Here is an 18,195-nt window from a genome sequence, read left to right on the forward strand (position 1 = left end):
CCTTTGGAGCGTGCGCACCAAGAAAGACAAAGGTGGGGAAAGTGACCAAGCAGTCATCCAGGCGCATGCCCGTCCCCAGCTCGCCCCAGCCCGGGGATGCTCCCGGCGGGGAAGTGGGTGTGGCCTGACCCGGAGCGGCAGAAACCCAATCCGACCGAGTGGGCTCGGCCCCTCCCTCCGCACGATTGGTTCGCGCTCAGTGTTGTGGGGCGGGGAAAGGAAGAGATGTGGGCGGGGGGGGAGCGGATGGTGAAGAAAGGAAGCCGTCTAGTTCTGCGCAAGCGCAAGCGAGCGACCAGCAGGGGGCGCGAAAGAGCGTAGGGGAGTGTGGAAGCCCTGATGCGCTGGCGAGCGCGAGCTGGGTCGCCAGCCTTGACGCCTGCGCCGTGGCCCTCCGGGCCCCGCGCGCGGCGGGCGGGTGCCCGGTGCGCCTGCGCAGTAGGCGGCAGCGGCAGGGGGAGGTGGAGGCCGTAGAGCGGCAGCGGCAGCAGCGGGTCCCGGGACTGAGGCAGCAGCGGGGGCGGCGGCAGGCGGAAGCTGAGGTGACGAAGGCAGCGGCGGCGGCGGCCGTTTCCCTCACGGTGGCGGAGACCAAGGCGGCGGCGGCGGACGGGGAGCGGCCCGGCCCCGGCCCCCTGCTCGTTGGCTGTGGCAGGGCCGCCGTGGGGCCGGCCCGGCTCCCGCCCCCGGCGGCTCCCCCTCCGGCTCCTCCCCCGGGGAGACGCCGGGGGCCTGGCCCGGCCCGGACTCAGACCGCCGCTGCAGCCGCCGCCGGGGCAGTCGGAGGCGGCGGCGGCGGCGCCATGGGCGGCCTGGCCTCCGGGGGGGACGTGGAGCCGGGACTGCCCGTCGAGGTGCGCGGCTCCAACGGGGCCTTCTACAAGGTGAGGCGGCGCTCCGGCCGGGGACACCCGTGTGCGGCCCCCTCCCCCCGCCGGGGCGGGGGCCGGTGGGGCGGGATCGCGTTTCGGGAGCCAAGTCCTGACCCCGCGAGCCCCGGACCCACGCTCCCGTCCGCAGCCCTCCTGGGGGGGACCTCTGCAAGTGAGCCCCCTTTCCTCCGATTTTCGCTCCCTCTATTAATTACACTTGCTTTTAACCACCCCCACTCCCCAACCCCCACTCCGTCTTGGAGAGAATGAACATCGGGGCATTATTGTGCTCGGATCGGCACCCGGTCGTTCCCCCCACCCCACCCCACCCCACCACCAGGAGACCCCATTTCCCCAGCTTCTCGTTGACTTTTCTTGTTTCCCTAGTAGAAGACATACCTTAAACCTTCATCACATCCCCCCACCCCGCACGGTCCAAGCACATGGAGAATTCTCTTTATTCCTCCCTATTACCCTCTTGGGAAGGCCGTCCCATATTAGATCCTTTTATCTTCCTCCGAGAGGCCTCTGCCTCCTGGCTCTGCAGGACTCACCCCACTTTCCTGCTGTATTTCTGCTCCCAACCCAAGGAGAAACGGTCAAAATCCATTGATGACATTTGCTATCGTTGACCTCAGCAACTCTGGGTTGTTGTACCAGTCAAGTTGCCTCCTAGCCGTAAGGTGGCATCTTTCCCCCAAGTCTCTCACTCCAGCCCTTTATCCCAAGGCTGGCTGGTCTGCCATTCCAGGAGGGTGCATTTCTTTTTTGTATCTCACTTTGACTTCAGCTATCTTTAGATCATTCCTATAGTTTCTTCCTCTGGAGCAGGGTGAGCTTCACCTTCCTAATCACATGAAGAGATCTTCTGAGGGATTGCCACTTGGAGAAGACTTCTGGTCAACTCTCAGTTTGGGAATCTGATAGCTTTTTTTTTTTTTTTTTTTAAGAAGGGGATTTATCTTTAAAGGATCCTTGTTTACATCCACTTTTGCCTTGCCCAGGATGTGGTTCCTTAGAACTCCTTTTGCTACCACCATTTTTATTCTGAAACCATTTTCTAGGATATTGTTTTCCCCTTTGGATTAAGCCAGAGGGAGACCCCTTCTTGCCTCTCAGGAATTTTTCTTTGTAACTGTTATTTTTGATCCTCTTTAGATTTTATGCCTGGAATCATCCCAGAGATTTTTCTCATTCCTGTCTTCTTTCATTTTACCCTGAGGAGCAAGAGCAGGGATATCTTCTTATCACATGGGAGGGAGAGTCCCCTCTCTTTTTCTTTCAGGCCTTTCCTCCTGTAAAAGACCTCTGCATCTTCGTGCCCTTGGAAATGACTTTCTCCAACTCTATCCTAGAAACTGGAACAGAAGTCCTGTAACTGTAAGGGTCTTGTCTTTGCCCTTAGAGTGGAAGGTTTCTGCCCTGGCTTCAGTTGATAAGTTGAGTGTAGTGATTTTTTACCCACCCTAAATGCTTATCGATTTCTGCCTGGCTTCCCTCACCAAATTTCATTCTATTCAGAGCCTGTGGCAACACTTATCTCTTTATTTTAGATTATCCTGTCAGCCTTAGTCTTTGGTTTTTTATCCTAAACTTGTGTATCCCCCAGGAACCACCTTATTCCATGTCTGAAGGAAGTTCCCAACTGACCCCTTCTGTCGTTTTTTTCTGCATACTTTTCTAACTCAAGACTTTTTCTTCTAGCCTGCCTCCATAGTGTTTCTGTTTTCTTGGCAGAAGTCTCTAATTCCTTTCTGATTCTGATAGAGTATGCTTGTCTCTTGTATCCCTTTTCTTCAAATTTGCGTACCTTTGTTGAAATACCCTTCCTTGTAAGATTTTAGCCCCATTTTCCCCAGTATCTTGTTCTTCATTTGGGTCTCTCCCACCCCGAATTCTGGGTTTGAAGAAAAATGACTCTAAAATTGAGATAATGATACTTGCTTTTTTCTAAGAAGCATAGGTACCAAGCATTGCTGGGAAAGATTGGTATCCAGTTCAGATGAACTGTGTGAGACTGGGGACACATTTCTCTTTACACATACAAGTGTCTAACAGAAAATCTCTCAATCTTTCCCTTTACCCCGTGGGCTATGACAATGATAGACTTGGGTGAATTAGGGACAGGATGCTTTGAATCAGAGTTTGGAGTTGAGCTGAAAGCCAGGTGATGTGGATTTTGTGTTCTGGCCATGTTAGCATTTTCTGCCTCATGGGTCAGTTAAAAACAACAATAAATTCCTAAATTCAGACTAATCTTTCTTCAACTTTCAGTGCCATATAGATACTTATCCATTCTGACCTTGCTGCTGATTTAATATTCATGACTCAGCAAACTTTGGTGTGGGTCAAGGAATGTTTACATTGCTTCTAGAACTATAAATTTGGGGAGGCCCCTTTCTCCTGTCTCAGAATTGGGTCCTGTTTTTGATCATCTTCCACGATAGCACTGCACATGTCAGATCTGGAATATAAGTTATCCTGTAGCTATCCCACCAACTCTTCATTTTCTCCGGTACCTAAAAGTGTTTTAGTCTCTAGGTTGTACTCTCCTCATGAAATATCTGTTCACCTTTCAGGGCACAATCAGCCAACGTTCCAGACCTTGCCTGGATGTCCACATTCCTCTTCCTGTCTTAAGGAATACAGCATCCCCAGCTTCAAGCTGTGGTTTTTATCCAGACCCCTCCTGTTTTTCTCCCAGAACCCCCTCCTTTCTTTTGAGAGTCCAGGACTAGAAGATAGGGTAGAGGTGGGGAATAATTTTCTATCTTATTTAAGGAAACAAGTATCTAGAACGCTTGGGTACTCTTCCTCTTTCTGGTCCTAAGCCCTTTAAGCCAAAGCCGGGATATGCTGCAGCCACTGAATTGAGTCATTCTTTGGATCTAGTTGGCTTTCTAGAGATTGATTCACCTGCTCCTGCTCTCACCTGCTTATCTCTCACTTTCTACCACTGGTATCTTTGGAGGAAAAAAATGGATGATGTGGGTGAAGTTAACATGAGTTTGGGAAGAAAACTTGTTCTGGTGAGTATTTGAAGGAAAAAGACCCTAGAAGTTTAAGATTGTGTGGTGTTTGGTTGAACTGCTGAGTAATGTGAGGGGAAACTCCATTCTGAGCTATTTCTGCCTTGGGGACAGATAGTGGTAGCTAGGAAAAACAGGGTGGTAGTGCTACCTCTCCCTGAGGGCTAACCCTAACATGTTGGGGGAGAATGGGATTAGAACCATGGGAATATCCTTTGCGAATAAGTATATCTAGGAGCGGGAATCTCTTCTTAAAGGAGGCAGACAAGTGATTCTCTTCTATCTCCTCCATGCTTTTTATCTCATCCCTAAAATGTTTTGAGAAGAGCTAATCCTCTCTTAAACTATTTTTCAAGTTTAGGGACAGACATTTTGGATAAAGAATTGGATAAAGAAAAAAAAAGAATTGGATAAAGACAGAAGGAGCTAGGTAAAATGTTTCTAGAAATCCACACAGACCCTCACAGAGGGAGAAAAGAAAAGGAAAGTGATGCTGTTAGGAGGGGAGGGTGGAGGATGCTCAAGGAGCTGAGAACCCAAGGGGGAAGAAGGACTCAGGCAAACAGTGAGGAGTGAAAATGCCTCAGAAGACTCGTGTGTGGAATAGCAAGCTTGGGTATAGGTGGAGCTGTACAAAGAGTGGAGAAAACATGGGGAATGGCAGAGAAAACGAAAGCACAGCTGAGCAGAAGGGCAGGCACCAGGAGGACCAGATGCCTTGGGCAGTAGTAAAGCTCTGCATAGTGAGGCGCCGCAACAAGATCTGATCCCAAAAGAAGAGAAGGATGGCCAGCTGGTATCAAAGAATGAAATCTGAGTTTTGGTTTTCCCACCGTAAGGAAACAGCAGTATAGTAAATGTTTACGTTCAACCAGTTCATTGAGGTGGTAATGATAGAAGTGTGCATTTTCGGTGTTTTCTCTCCTAAGCTCAGCTGTTACGCATAGCTGCAGAGTTCAGGAATGGTTCTTGTGTGTTAGACTTTTTGAAATCCCTAAATTTTTTTAAAAAGATTTATTTATTTGAGGCAGGGAAGGGCAGAGAGAATTTCAAACAGACTTACTGCAGACTCCCCGTTAAGTGTGGTGCCTAAAGCCCGGCTCGAGCCTACCACCCCAAGACCATGACCTGAGCCAAAATCAAGGGACAGACACTCAACCCATTGAGCCACCCAGGCGCGCCAACCCCTAGTTCTTTGTTAACAGTTTTATTGAGGAATAAATATTGAAGTGCATATGTTCGAAGTATAAACTGAGAGGTTTTGACTTAGATACCAGTCTACATATCTATATAGATACGTGTCAAACCATTACCACAATCAAGATATTTCCATCACTCCCAGTTCTTTCAACCACCAATCTGCTTTCTGTCTGTTGGTAATATGTTAATTTGCACTTCCCTGATTTTTGACAAAAGCAAAAAGGCAATTCAGTCGAGAAAGGGTAGTCTTTTCAACAAATAGTGCTCAACCGGACTGTCCACGGGTAAAAAATGAACTCTGCATATCTTGCACCATGTACAAAGTTTAACTCAGAGCAGATCATAGATCTAAATGTAAAATAAAAACTACAAAACTTAGGACGCCTGAGTGGCTCAGCGGTTGAGCGCCTGCCTTTGGCTCCGGGGATGATCCCAGATTCCCCGGTTCAAGTCCCGCATCGGGCTCTTTGCATGGAGCCTGCTTCTCCCTCTGCCTGTGTTTCTGCCTCTCTCTCTCTCATGAATAAATAAATCTTTTTTAGAAAAAAAGAAAAAAAAACCTACAAAACTTGTAGAAGAAATAGGTGAAAGCTTTGGGTGTTGGATTGAGCAAAATTTTCTCAGGAAACCAAAAGCTCAGTTAGAAAAGAGCAAATTGATAAATTGGACTTTCAAAAACAACAATCCCTAATTTTGAATATGTGAAAATTAGAGAAGGTAGAAAAATTGGGAGCATAGGATTGAACATAGAGCTTGCCTGTCTTTGTTGAGATAGTAGGAAGTGGACCAGCTATTCAGTCATCCCTGTTCCTCTCCCAAGTCATGGTCTCAATTTGGGGTGTGGGGGTCTTACCCTTTTCAGATTCGTAGCAGCGTGTCATAGTCTAGCATTCAGAAATCTCACATATCCTAAGTCCTGATTTCTCCTTCTATAAATTGTGTTCATCCTTTTGAACTTCAACAGTGTTCCAAGAATTCACTTAGGACCCAGGCACGAAGGCACCGAGTTTGCTCAGGTCTCTTGCTGCGTTGGGGAGCTATACCCTTTTCTCTCTTGGCAGATCCTGATGTCCTCTAGGTGTTCCAGGACAGCCTCACACTGTCTCATGGGATATTCTTAGCCTTGCTGAGTATTGTTGGTATTTTAATTGAACTCTGGCAAGTTGCTCAGCACAACAGGAGGCAGATAGATAGGGAGGCCCCTGTGGGAATTATAGTAGACCCATCAGTCTCCAGGCTGTTCTTATGCAGGTGATGTTTTCCCCTTCTGTGTCATTTGTCTCATCTTATTTGTGGATTTTGCCAGTTGTCTTTCCATGTCAGTGTCATTTCTTTTGTCCCTGCCTCAACTTCATATTCTTGCCCCAGTCCCCAGTACAGGTAAGTTTTTCTGGTCCTATCTTTAAATTTCTTGTGTCTCTATCTAAAACTCTAGGTAACCGTCTCTTTTCCCTTGATGGTAGTAAATTGTCGTTTTCTTTCTTTCTTTCTTTCTTTCTTTCTTTCTTTCTTTCTTTCTTTCTTTCTTTCTTTCTTTCTTTCTTTTCTCTTTCTTTTTTCCCTTCCCTTCCCTTCCCTTCCCTTCCCTTCCTTTTCTTTTCTTTTCTTTTCTTTTCTTTTCTTTTCTTTTCTTTTCTTTTCTTTTCTTTTCTTTCTTTTCTTTTCTTTTCTTTTCACTTTGTTCTAAAATCCATTCTAGGGCTTTGTGAAGGATGTCCATGAAGACTCTGTCACCATCTTCTTTGAAAACAAGTAAGACCTTGGGAATAGAGAATCCAGCATACTAGGTCCTAGAAGGAGAGTGGAGAAGAGGGGGCGGCTGAGTCCTATGAGGCATGTAATAGGTGGGGGAGAGCCAGGGGTGTGGGTGGTCAACTTATATAGACCCCAGGAGAGGAATGGGCTGAAATGTGTGTGTGTGGGGGGGGAAACGGTTGACCTAGTATTTGGATTCTAGCAGGAGACAGAAGATACAGTGGAGCAGGGCTTAGAATTTAGCCTCTAATCACCAGAGAAGGTGGGAACTGCCCAGCAGAGGCAGTAACCCCTTCCTGAAGAAATAGCAACATGATCCCAAATAGCTTTCATGTCACGGTTTCCCTTGCAGCTGGCAGAGCGAGAGACAGATTCCTTTTGGGGATGTCCGGCTCCCACCTCCAGCTGACTATAATAAAGAGATCACGGAGGGGGACGAGGTGGAGGTAAGAGCCAGGGCTCCACCCCTTCTAAATGTCACTTTTTCCAGGATTCTGTGGTCTCCCTTGCCCTGAGACCAGTATCCCAGGCTCTCCTCTGGTTGGTTCACTCTCCTCCCTCTGAAACCCAGCCCAGTAGGCTGTGGAAGAGAGAAGTGCACCAGCTCCCTTTCCCTGTTGTGATCAAACTCAGGGAGCTTCCCAGTTTCAGGGGAGTTACTTTCCCGTTATGGTGACAGCACCCTCTGGGCTTTTAATTAGCTCCTTCCTCGTGTCTCCTTTGTTGTGGTATAATGTGCTTCCCAGGGTCTGAAAGTTGCGTTCATGATGTTTTCATTTTTTAATTTTTTTTCGTTCGTGATGTTTTTAGCTGGGCCTCAGTATCTCTTTATTTTCGGCTCCAGGTTTATTCTCGAGCCAATGAGCAGGAACCTTGCGGCTGGTGGCTGGCCCGGGTGCGGATGATGAAGGGAGATGTGAGTGATGGGAAGCACGGACCATAGTCACAGAAAAGGGGGGGGACAGACGCTCAGGTCATCCACACTTGTTTCTTCCTTTCTGCCAGTTCTACGTCATCGAATACGCTGCCTGTGATGCCACTTACAATGAGATTGTCACCCTGGAACGGCTCCGGCCAGTTAATCCCAATCCCCTTGCAACCAAAGGCAGCTTCTTCAAGGTTACCATGGCTGTGCCTGAGGATCTGAGAGAGGCGTGAGTCAGGGACATCGGGATGGGGGCTCCGTTGACAGTCCTCCTGTTGGCCCACCTTTCTCCCAGGCCCCTCTTATTTTTGTTTATTTGTTTTTAAAGATTTATTTATTTATTTATGGGGTGGGGAGAGAGAGAGGCAGAGACACAGGCAGAGGGAGGAGCAGGCTCCATGCCGGGAGCCCGATGTGGGACTTGATCCCGGGGCTCCAGGACTGTGCCCTGGGCCAAAGGCAGGTGCCAAACCACTGAGCCACCCAGGGATCCCTCCCAGGCCCTTCTTGTACTGTCAGTCTTCCTCGTCCTCCCCCATCCTTCCTCATCTCATTTTTGTCATCCCCATCTCTCTGAACCTCTGAACTGCACACTGTGCCCACTGAGCACTATTCTCTTCCTTGGCAGCTGCTCCAATGAAAATGTCCATAAAGAGTTCAAGAAAGCGTTGGGAGCGAACTGCATCTTTCTCAACATCACAAATAGTGAGCTCTTCATTCTGGTGAGTTATTTGACCTGACTTAAAACGTAAACCCTCTCAGTGATTTTTTTTTTTTCCTCCCCTTTTAACTCCTTTGCAGAAAGGAAGGGGCTCAGATGTGCTTCTGTTTATTTGTCAAAGAAGACTTTTTGTATGGCTCCTGACCCCTGCGGGCCCAGGCCATGTTTCCTGAGTCTTCCCTCACGTATGACCTTAAGTTTTTTTTTTTTTTTAAGCCTGGCCATCCTTTTGCAGTCTGGACCTTCCCTTGCATATTTGGGCTCTGAAAAAATAGACTATACGATTCTCACCCCTCCCTCTGCCTAAAATCACTTCTCTTAGGTACCCTGATAATAGTAGGCCCTTGTGAAACTGATAGTGATTTTTCTCTTCTCTCATTTCATTTCTTAACTCCTGTCCTTTTCCAGAGACTGAGGCATCCTGGTTCCCAGTCCTGGGTCTTCCCCGTTGTGTATTCAAAGTCAGTTTCAATGATTTTGTCCATTGGTTTCTTCCCAGTCAACTACAGAAGCCCCTGTGAAGCGGGCGTCTCTACTGGGTGACATGCATTTTCGAAGCCTGCGCACCAAACTCCTGCTCATGTCCCGCAATGAGGAGGCTACCAAGCACCTGGAAGTAAGTTTAGGCCTCACTTCATACTGCTGAATGGTATTGTTATCATCCTGCCTTCCCATCCCATCCTCCCCCCATGCTCTTGTGTTTACAGAACAAAAAGACTAAGGTCTTTCTGGGCCATTAAACCTGGGTCTGCTATTTTTTCCCAGACTCCTCCAGATGGCAGAGCTTCATCATGTTATAATAGTACAGTTGTTTTCATTTTTTTCTTAACCATGGGACCCTTTGATCAAGTGAAGTTTTACTTGAAAACACAATGCCTAAAACAGATCAGAGAAGCTCTGCCTAAGTAGAAGAAGGGAGTGTGACCCGGACCTCCACTGGCCTCCCCCAGATCACCTCTGGGAATCAAACGGCTTTGCAGGGTCTATTTGAGAACCATTTGTATTCTGGAAGGACCACTGTCAAATATTGACCTTTGGCAAATCATTTGATTTCACTGAGCTTTATCTGTGTGACAATGAGGTGTTTAGACTAAAATATTTCAACAAGGTCTTTTTGAGTTCTGATATCTTAGGATGGTCAGATTCCCTTTGCTTAGGTGCCATACCATCCTATACAAATAGTGTGTGTGTGCACATCCATTCCGTTTATCAATAGAACTGATCTTTTTGGTAGGCTTTTCTCCGAGCCTGTGCACATTGTGAATCATAGTGGTCTGTCACTTCTCCAGGGATGCTACTCAGGGCACTGGCAGAACTTCACCATTACCCCCAGATGATACAAATTATGTCTGCTCAAGTTCCCAACGAGCAGATTCCCTGGTGACAAAAGGTAGACTTCAACTCTTCTTAGGACCTGGTTGTATTGATCAGTGTGGTAAAGAGTGCCAGATATGGGGCGCCTGGGTGGCTCAGTTGGTTGAGTGTCCAACTCTTGATTTTGGCTCAGGTCACGATCTCAGGGTTGTGAGATCGAGCCCTGAGTTGGGACTCCGTGCTCAGCACAGAGCCTGCTCAAGATTCTTTCTTTTCCTTTCCGCCCTCACTTTTTCTTTCTCTCAAATAAATAGTCTTTGAAAAAGATAGTTAAGTTGGCCGTACATGTAGTCTTGTTTTTGAGAGATCTTGTTTTTCTTCTTTTTTTCTGTTTTGTTTATTAAATTATCTTGAAATAATTGTCTGCATAAAGGAAAAACATAGTATATTAGGTACACTTGTACCCGTCAGGCAGTTTAAGAATAAAACTCTTGGCAAACTTCTAGAGAACATTTGTAAATCATCGTAGAGCCTCTCCTTTCCTCCCTAATGCAGTTATTTTGAATACCCAGCGTGGTCCCTTTTTGTCCATCCCCTTCTTGCCTGAGGTAAGTCCTTGCCATAATACAGTCCCACCCATCTTGGAAGTAGGATGTAGTGGACTGGGATCAGGAATGACCCCTTTCAAATAGCTTTCCTGTTTGGTGCTTCTACCTAGGACTTCCTCTTCCAGAACCTTCCATGTCTTTCTGCCCTTGTGCCCAGGTATCTGAGGACTGATGGAGAGAGGAAGTGGTAGTGTGGTTTCCATAGCTCTTTATATGCTTTCTCAGCCTCTTGCTTTCTACTCAGTTTTTTGGGTTTTATTTTGGGAGTTGATATTAGTTTGGTCAGAGTAATTGTTCCTTACTCTTACATTTACCTTGTGAAAGAGCCTTTCACACCAGCCTTAATTAATCCTTCTGATAGTCTGGGAGTGGGATGAGTCAGGTGGAACAGTTCAGCAGATGACAGAACAGAGACACTGAGTGTATTGTGTTTTTTTTTTTTTTTTTTTTTTTAAAGATTTTACTTATTTATTCATGAGAGACGCAGAGAGAGAACCAGAGACACAGGCTGGGGGAGAAGCAGGCTCCCTGCAGGGAGCCCCATGTGGGACTTAATGCTAGGACCCCAGAATCACGCCCTGAGTTGAAGGCTCAACCGCTAAGCCACCCAGGTGCCCCGAGGGTGTGTTGTGTTTAGCGTCACATAACCAGATAGTGTCAGAGCCAAATCCTGAACTGTGGTGGCTCCCAGCCCAAACCCTGCCCTCGTTTACCTCCCTCACCCCCACCCCAAGCCATTGGTGTTCGCCAGGTAGGAGTGGAATGGCTGGTTCCTGAATTCTCCATACAGGTCCCAGGGGTCTGTGGATCCAAGGTGGTTCTGGCTTGCTTTCACATATTTTTGTCTGCTTAAGTCCTGCAGAGTGTTAGGGACCCGGGACAGGTGTCTGGGGTTCCGCTGCCACAAACCCCACTGTGCCTTTTCATTTCAGACAAGTAAGCAGTTGGCGGCGGCCTTCCAGGAGGAGTTCACGGTGCGAGAGGACCTGATGGGACTGGCAATTGGGACTCATGGTGCCAACATCCAGCAGGCCCGAAAAGTACCTGGGGTTACTGCCATTGAGTTGGGTGAAGAGACCTGCACTTTCCGCATCTATGGGGAGGTCAGCAAAAGACAGCTGCTCTTTAGGTCCCTTGGGGGTCGAGAGAGGAGAGTGTGTGATGAAAAAGAAATCTGAATCCTGTGGATCTCCCTCCTTGACTTTGGTGGCAGTGCACTTTCCCAAAGGCAGAGAGTGGCAGGAAAATGAGTGTCTGGGTAACAACTCCCTACTCCTCTCCCTGTAGACTCCTGAGGCGTGTCGACAGGCCCGAAGCTACCTTGAGTTTTCTGAGGACTCTGTGCAAGTGCCCAGGAACCTTGTTGGTAAGTTGAGGGTGTGTACGTGTAGGAGAGAGTACAGGGTGGGAGGAGGGAGATTCCCAAAAGCTGTTCTGGGCTCAGCACCTCAGTTTTCACAAGGAAACTTCAGTCTGTCATAGGAGTGACAAGAACGGAAGAACAGGGCAGCCCTGGTGGCTCAGCAGTTTAGCGCCGCCTTCAGCCCAGGGTGTGATCCTGGAGACCTGGGATTGAGTCCCACATCGGGCTCCCTGCATGGAGCCTGCTTCTCCCTCTGCCTCTCTCTCATGAATGAATAAAATCTTAAAAAAAAAAAGAATGGAAGAACAGATTCCTAGGGATTATAGTATTTTGTCCCGTGAAAACTCCCCTGAAACTTAGAAGAAGGAGAATAAATTGAACAGAATCCAAATGTAGAAGTTGATTTTATCTTCTCTGTTTTTACTCTTCTTTCTTTCCTTCATTTCTTAAAAAAATGTCCTAATTCCTCCTTTATCCATTCAGGCAAAGTGATTGGAAAGAACGGGAAAGTGATTCAGGAGATTGTGGATAAATCTGGTGTGGTGAGGGTTCGAGTAGAAGGTGATAATGACAAGAAGAACCCGAGGGAGGAGGTATGGGGCAGCTGCATCTAGAAATTGGTTTCCAGAAGGAGATGGGATTGTTCTTGAAGCCCTTCTCTGTGGGCTGGGATTTCTAGGGTGGAAGATGGGAGTTCCCAAGCGGTAGAGGATGGGAGCTTCTGTTTCCCCATAGTAGATGCAGAGCCCAGATGATCCCACACAGTGAGCTTCCATAGGAGAGGGTGGAGTCAGTACGTGTGTTGACTGTCCTGCTAACACCACCCCCCTCTGCTCTCCAGGGGATGGTTCCTTTCATATTCGTGGGCACCCGGGAGAGTATTAGCAACGCCCAGGCCCTGCTGGAGTACCATCTCTCGTACCTGCAGGTACCCGAGCCGGGAGCCAGGGCCCAGAGGGTGTGGGTGTAGCAGGGAGGCTAAGGTGCTGGTGGATAAGTTAGGAACTGTGGTGCCAGTTTGTCTCTGAGGAGAACAAAAACCACTGAGTGCAAATTGGGGGCTGTGGGGTTGGGTCCCGTAATTTTCCTGTTCAGCCAATGTCTCTCTTGGTTACTGAGCGTTTCGGTATGTAGGGGCGGTCAGGGCAAAGAAGCCTGAGTGAAGGAGCCTGTTCATCCGTCTTACATTTATTCCTCCTTCTGTACCTTTCTCCGTCTTCTGCCCAACCAGGAGGTGGAGCAGCTTCGCTTGGAGAGGCTGCAGATTGATGAGCAGCTTCGGCAGATTGGGCTGGGCTTTCGCCCTCCTGGGAGCGGGCGGGGCAGCGGTGGCAGTGACAAGGCTGGGTATACCACGGACGAGAGCTCCTCCTCTTCCCTCCACACCACGCGGACCTATGGGGGCAGCTACGGGGGCCGGGGCCGGGGCCGGAGGACAGGCGGTCCTGCCTATGGTGAGACGCCACAGGTCTTGTGGGGGAGAGGTGCAGGTCTGGGGGCAATCTCTAGGACAGGGTGACACATGGAAGATGGGACTGACTGGGGGGGCTGAAGCCAGGGCGGGTGGGTAACCCTGACTGAAGCCCTCTGCACCCTGCAGGCCCCAGCTCAGACCCATCCACAGCTTCTGAGACCGAGTCAGAGAAGAGGGAGGAGCCCAGCCGAGCTGGGCCAGGTGACCGGGATCCCCCAACACGCGGGGAAGAAAGCCGGAGGCGGCCAATTGGGGGCCGGGGTAGGGGACCCCCCCCTGCCCCCCGGCCCAGCACAAGATACAACGCTTCATCTATCAGCTCAGGTACTGCTGTCAGCTGGGGTTGTGGATGCAGGCCAGACGGACAGGGGACAGACCCCTGTAACAACCTCTTCCTCCTCTGACCAGTGCTAAAAGATCCAGACAGTAACCCCTACAGCCTACTGGACACATCTGAACCGGAGCCCCCAGTTGATTCTGAGCCTGGGGAACCCCCCCCAGCAAGTGCCAGGCGCCGCCGCTCCCGCCGCCGCCGCACAGATGAGGACAGGACCGTCATGGATGGGGGCCTGGAGTCCGATGGGCCCAGTATGACTGAGAATGGCCTGGGTAAGGGCTGCTCCGGGGGTCTGAAAGGTTCAAGCTGGGCAGTAATCGAGGTGTGGACGTGAGATGCACCACTTGAGTTTTCTCTGCCCCACAGAAGATGAATCGAGACCCCAGCGTCGGAACCGGAGCCGCCGCCGCCGTAACCGTGGAAACCGGACGGATGGCTCCATCAGTGGAGACCGTCAGCCAGGTCAGCCAACACTGGGTGCTGGCATCATTCCTCAGATCTGGGGGACGGGGTGCCCTGTGCCAGGCAGTGGGGCTGCGTGGGTGTCTAGGGGCTGGACACCTACTTCCTCCTGAAACCGTCCTCTGCCTTCCCCAGTGACCGTGGCCGACTATATCTCCCGAGCAGAGTCTCAGAGCCGCCAGCGGCCCCCCCTGGAACGCACTAAACCCTCAGAGGACTCTCTTTCAGAACAGAAGGTAGGCAGGCCGGGTGGGATGGACCCCACGGCGTTTTCCTCCTAGGGCAGGGGGCACAGGGGGTGCAGGGAATTCACGGACAAGGCTATGTCAGATGGAGTTTGGGCTGCGTGTGCAGCGGGAAAGGTTGGGCTCGGACTGTCTGGGTTCCCTAAAAGTCCCCAGTCAGGGCTGGGGTGCCAGCCAGCCGCCTAGAGCCCAAGGCTGGGGGCGGGGAGGGCATTAACCTGAATTTCCACTTACCGATTCCTTCCTTCCTCTTCTTTTCCACTCTCCCCTCAGGGTGACTCTGTCAGCAAGCTTCCTAAGGGCCCCTCAGAGAATGGGGAGCTCTCAGCGCCCCTGGAGTTGGGTAGTTTGGTGAATGGGGTTTCATAAACCCTCCAGCCCTCATCCCTCCCTTCTCCATCTCGCTTGCTGCCCAACACCATGGCCCTCACAGGCCCGACTGACCTGCGCTGGAGCTGCTCTTTATCTAGGGGGGAGGGGGGTGGCACAGCAGCTTGGGTCCCCCCTCAGCCTCCAGGAGCTCGTGGAGGGGTGTGTAACAGGGTCATACCCCCTTCCTCTTGTCCGCCCTACCCCCAGGGTGAGGGGAGCCTCTCTCCTTCCCCATCAGACTGGATGTGCCTTTATCCTCTAATGCCCCAATCTCTCTGAACACCCCCGTTCTCCGCCTGCTGGTGCGGGGTGCTCCTTGACCCACCCAGATTTGACAGTTCAGGGGGGCTCCCCTGCTATCCCTCCTCCCATCCTGTACCCCCCATTTCTGGGGCCTCATCACTGTGGAAGACGGGGATAGTAAGGGTCTAAGTGGGTGGGAGGCATGGGGAAGGTTTTGGAGTAGAACCAGGGGTGTGTGTGAAGGGGGGTGACAAGGTCCCCCGGGGGAGGGGGACCAAACTTGTCTGGTGGATGAGAAGGCGTATTTATTTTTCACTGTACAGTATTTAAAAAGAGAATAAAAAAATCCAAATGGCTCCATGGTTCCTGCACCTTCCTTGTGCCCACTTGGGTTGTTTAGTTTCTCTAGGATTGACCTGCCTCTGCCTAGGCCCTTGTTGGCTGCTTCTCTGGGCTGGCTGCTTTGGGAATTCCTGGCATTCCTGTGTCCCCAGGGCCCAGGTCCCTTCCTAGTCCAGAACACAGTGGCTGGTGGCCTGGGTCTTGTTGCCTGTCCCCTCCCCCAGGTGCAGGGCGGGCGGGCTGTCAAGGGAGCTGGGCCACTCCTCTACCCTGAGTCATGGTGGCTAGGTAGGGCTGCTCTGGGCTGGAGCTGTTCCTGCTAAGAGCCGAGAGCCAAGGCCGGCTGCCTAATCCGATTACTTGAGGCCTGGGGCTTGGGCCGGGCCTGGGGCAGAATGGGGAGCCAGGCTTCCACTGGCAGCCTTGCAGAGTTCGGTGTCCAGCTCTCCTTTCTGCTGGTTCTCTGCTCTGGACTCACCTACTCTGCTGACCACTCGGCCCCTGGTGGTGGGATTGGGAGTGGGGGTGTCCCGGGGCCCCTGGCTCCCTACCTTCAGACTGAGGTTGCAGATACCACCTGCCGTGGAGAAACCAAGGTTTGGGGCTGGAGTTGGGAGGGCCTAAATTTTCTCACCTGGAGAAAGGGGCTGAATCACCACCTAAGCACCTGCTGGGATGACTCAGGAAGCAAAAATGGTCCGTCTTCTGACTGTCTTGGCCCAGGGGCAGGTCAGGGGTTTGAGGAGCAATAGGCACCAGAAAAAGATTTGGGGTAGGGGTGGGGTGTTCTGACTTCCTCCTGGTTCAATTGTGACCCTGAGGGCTTTTGATTCCCCTGTGCTTGATCCCATTGTGCAAAGGAATTGACTTTAAATTGCCAAAGCTCAAGAAGGGAGGGGAAGGCGTTCAGAGCTTCTCTGGCTGGAAGGCTTGACTTCTGGGTCCTGGGTGGGGAGGGGGCGTGGTGCCCCAAGGGGAGCGTTGGGGGCTGGGGAGAACAGGACACCTGGGTTTGCCTAAGGGAGGGGGACGTTGGCGCCCTTAAGGAGGCGCGGTCTGCTGGGAGGGAGTGGGGAGGAGTCTGGTTAAAAGCTGTTCCCGGGTCTGGCCCACCCGCCAGCCACAGACGCTGAGGCCAGGTGAGAGGGGCCGTGGCGCCCGAGCCCGGGACCGCTCCGGAGACCGAGCGCGCCTCGGTGGAAGGCCACCTGGGTTTGGAGGACCTCGCGGCATCCAGGACCCAAGTGCAACCTGCCCGGTGCGCCGGACCAGGCAGCGGATTCGGCACCGGCTCTCCAAAGTGCCTGATTTGTTGGGAGCAGGGGCTCCGTTCTAAGGCCTCTGAACTTGGGGACACCTACTTTTTAAGGACACGATTTGTCTGGAACGACTCCAGACTAGAAAGACACTTCCGTTTTAAGGACACCGGTTTGGGCATCCACGCTCCACTTTAGAGGGGAGGGCGTGTAGGACGGCCTCTCAGGGCTTCCCTCCACCCCCCACCCTCCCCATGGCGCTTCCTGGCTCTTCCCACGATCAGGCCTGGAGCCTGGCGCCTCTTGCTCCCCCGGCCCCGACCACCTCGTCCTCGGGCTGCCAGGAACGGGAGGGTGCTGGGAGCCCAGGGGTCCCTGGGGCGCTCCCGCTGGAGAAGGTGAAGCGGCCCATGAACGCGTTTATGGTGTGGAGCTCCGCCCAGCGCCGCCAGATGGCGCAGCAGAACCCAAAGATGCACAACTCGGAGATTTCCAAGCGCCTGGGCGCGCAGTGGAAGCTGCTGGGCGAGGACGAGAAGCGGCCCTTCGTGGAGGAGGCCAAGCGGCTCCGGGCCCGGCACCTGCGCGACTACCCCGACTACAAGTACCGGCCTCGACGCAAGACCAAGAGCTCGGGCGCCGGGCCACCACACTTCGGCCAGGGAGGCGGTGGCGTGGCTGGCGGCGGGCCCCTCTGGGGGCCCGGACTCATGACCACCCAAGGCAGCAGGGGCTTTGGGTACCAGCCACCCAACTACTCGACAGCCTACCTGCCTGGCGGATACGGGTGAGTGCCCAGGAAGCAAGTGGAGGGGCTGCAGGGAACCCCCACCCCCACCCAGTGCCCCACTAGGGTGGGAGCTTTCTGGGGGCCCAGGGTTTCCACGGAGGGCGTCTCCATCCCAGCCTGGCAGCAGCGGCCCCTCAGGATCAAACTACAGACCCTCTGGATGTGATTGTGCTCTAGTTACCTGAATTTCCCGTTTCCTCCCTGCTCCTGGCCCTCCTGTGACCCGGCTCCCTCTCCCAACCCTCGGGGCAAGGAGAGGCCAGGCCCAACTCTACCCCTTCCTGGCCTGCCGCCCCAAAAGAGGAAAACAGGCACAGCACGCAAGCCTGCTGGGGAGCGTGCCTCAACAGGGCATGGCTGCGGCACTGCTCTTAAGCCCTTAGTCCTGGGGTCTGGTTCTGAACCTGCGTTGCCCAGTGGGCCCGGCTAGGGGCTGGGAGAAGAGTTCTACTGTTTGCCAGAGTGGGGCCCACCCACCCCCACTTGTGAATGGGGGCCCTGCTGACCCCTCCCGCCCCGAGATGGGCTCTAACTCCAGTGTCTCTCTCTTTGCAGCTCTTCCCACTGTAAACCAGAGGCCTCCTCGCCGTGCTCCCTCCCTCAGAGTAACCCTAGGCTCCAGGGAGAGCTGCTCCCTCACTTCAGCCCCTATCTGCCCCCGGGCTCGCCCACTCCGTACAACGCCCCCCTGTCAGGGGCCCCCATGCCCCTGACCCACCTCTAACCCTTGTGGACATGGACCTCCCAGGAAGGGCTCCCTTCTCCTCCTCCTTCACCCAGAACCTCCCACCCCCACCCCAGGCTGCAAACCTTTCTTTAGAACTCAATGTTCCTCCAGTACTGAGGAAGCCTGTGCTCTGGTGTCTGCCCTGCCCCCAAAACACAAC

At 52.0% G+C, this 18,195-nt stretch overlaps 2 protein-coding genes across 5 annotated transcripts; both read left to right on the forward strand.

Annotated features, from left to right (window-relative positions):
• The first annotated feature begins 722 nt into the window (after nucleotides 1–722).
• On the forward strand, nucleotides 723–15,276 carry FXR2 (FMR1 autosomal homolog 2). Of its 4 annotated transcripts, none has more exons than XM_072821573.1 (17): nucleotides 723–884; nucleotides 6,801–6,853; nucleotides 7,209–7,302; nucleotides 7,701–7,772; nucleotides 7,862–8,010; nucleotides 8,410–8,503; nucleotides 9,002–9,118; nucleotides 11,357–11,527; nucleotides 11,712–11,790; nucleotides 12,271–12,380; nucleotides 12,629–12,715; nucleotides 13,019–13,241; nucleotides 13,388–13,585; nucleotides 13,670–13,870; nucleotides 13,965–14,060; nucleotides 14,196–14,296; nucleotides 14,579–15,276. In XM_072821573.1, the coding sequence occupies exons 1-17, from the start codon at nucleotides 804–806 to the stop codon at nucleotides 14,672–14,674; spliced, it is 2,022 nt and encodes a 673-aa protein (XP_072677674.1). In that variant the 5' UTR covers nucleotides 723–803; the 3' UTR covers nucleotides 14,675–15,276. The 4 variants fall into 4 exon arrangements, with proteins under 4 accessions (XP_072677674.1, XP_072677675.1, XP_072677673.1 ...); XM_072821574.1 differs by lacking the exon at nucleotides 723–884 and adding an exon at nucleotides 3,860–3,901; XM_072821572.1 differs by lacking the exon at nucleotides 723–884 and adding an exon at nucleotides 6,274–6,481.
• Nucleotides 15,277–16,621: 1,345 nt separating this feature from the next.
• Nucleotides 16,622–18,181, forward strand: SOX15 (SRY-box transcription factor 15). The gene is made up of 2 exons (XM_072821584.1): nucleotides 16,622–17,305; nucleotides 17,864–18,181. The coding sequence occupies exons 1-2, from the start codon at nucleotides 16,773–16,775 to the stop codon at nucleotides 18,030–18,032; spliced, it is 702 nt and encodes a 233-aa protein (XP_072677685.1). The 5' UTR covers nucleotides 16,622–16,772; the 3' UTR covers nucleotides 18,033–18,181.
• The last annotated feature ends 14 nt before the right edge of the window (nucleotides 18,182–18,195 follow it).

This window comes from Canis lupus, chromosome 3 (genome assembly GCF_048164855.1).
Source record: "Canis lupus baileyi chromosome 3, mCanLup2.hap1, whole genome shotgun sequence".
Taxonomy (NCBI): Eukaryota; Metazoa; Chordata; class Mammalia; order Carnivora; family Canidae; genus Canis; species Canis lupus.

Bases quoted from the DNA above. Each gene is read 5' to 3' on its own strand.
- FXR2 (XM_072821572.1), top strand. From the start codon at position 6,347: ATGCAGGTGATGTTTTCCCCTTCTGTGTCATTTGTCTCATCTTATTTG. The intron at 8,011-8,409 runs GTGAGTCAGGGA...CTTCCTTGGCAG, and splicing joins CCTGAGGATCTGAGAGAGGC to CTGCTCCAATGAAAATGTCC. The intron at 14,297-14,578 runs GTAGGCAGGCCG...CTCTCCCCTCAG, and splicing joins ACTCTCTTTCAGAACAGAAG to GGTGACTCTGTCAGCAAGCT.
- SOX15 (XM_072821584.1), top strand. From the start codon at position 16,773: ATGGCGCTTCCTGGCTCTTCCCACGATCAGGCCTGGAGCCTGGCGCCT. The intron at 17,306-17,863 runs GTGAGTGCCCAG...CTCTCTTTGCAG, and splicing joins TACCTGCCTGGCGGATACGG to CTCTTCCCACTGTAAACCAG.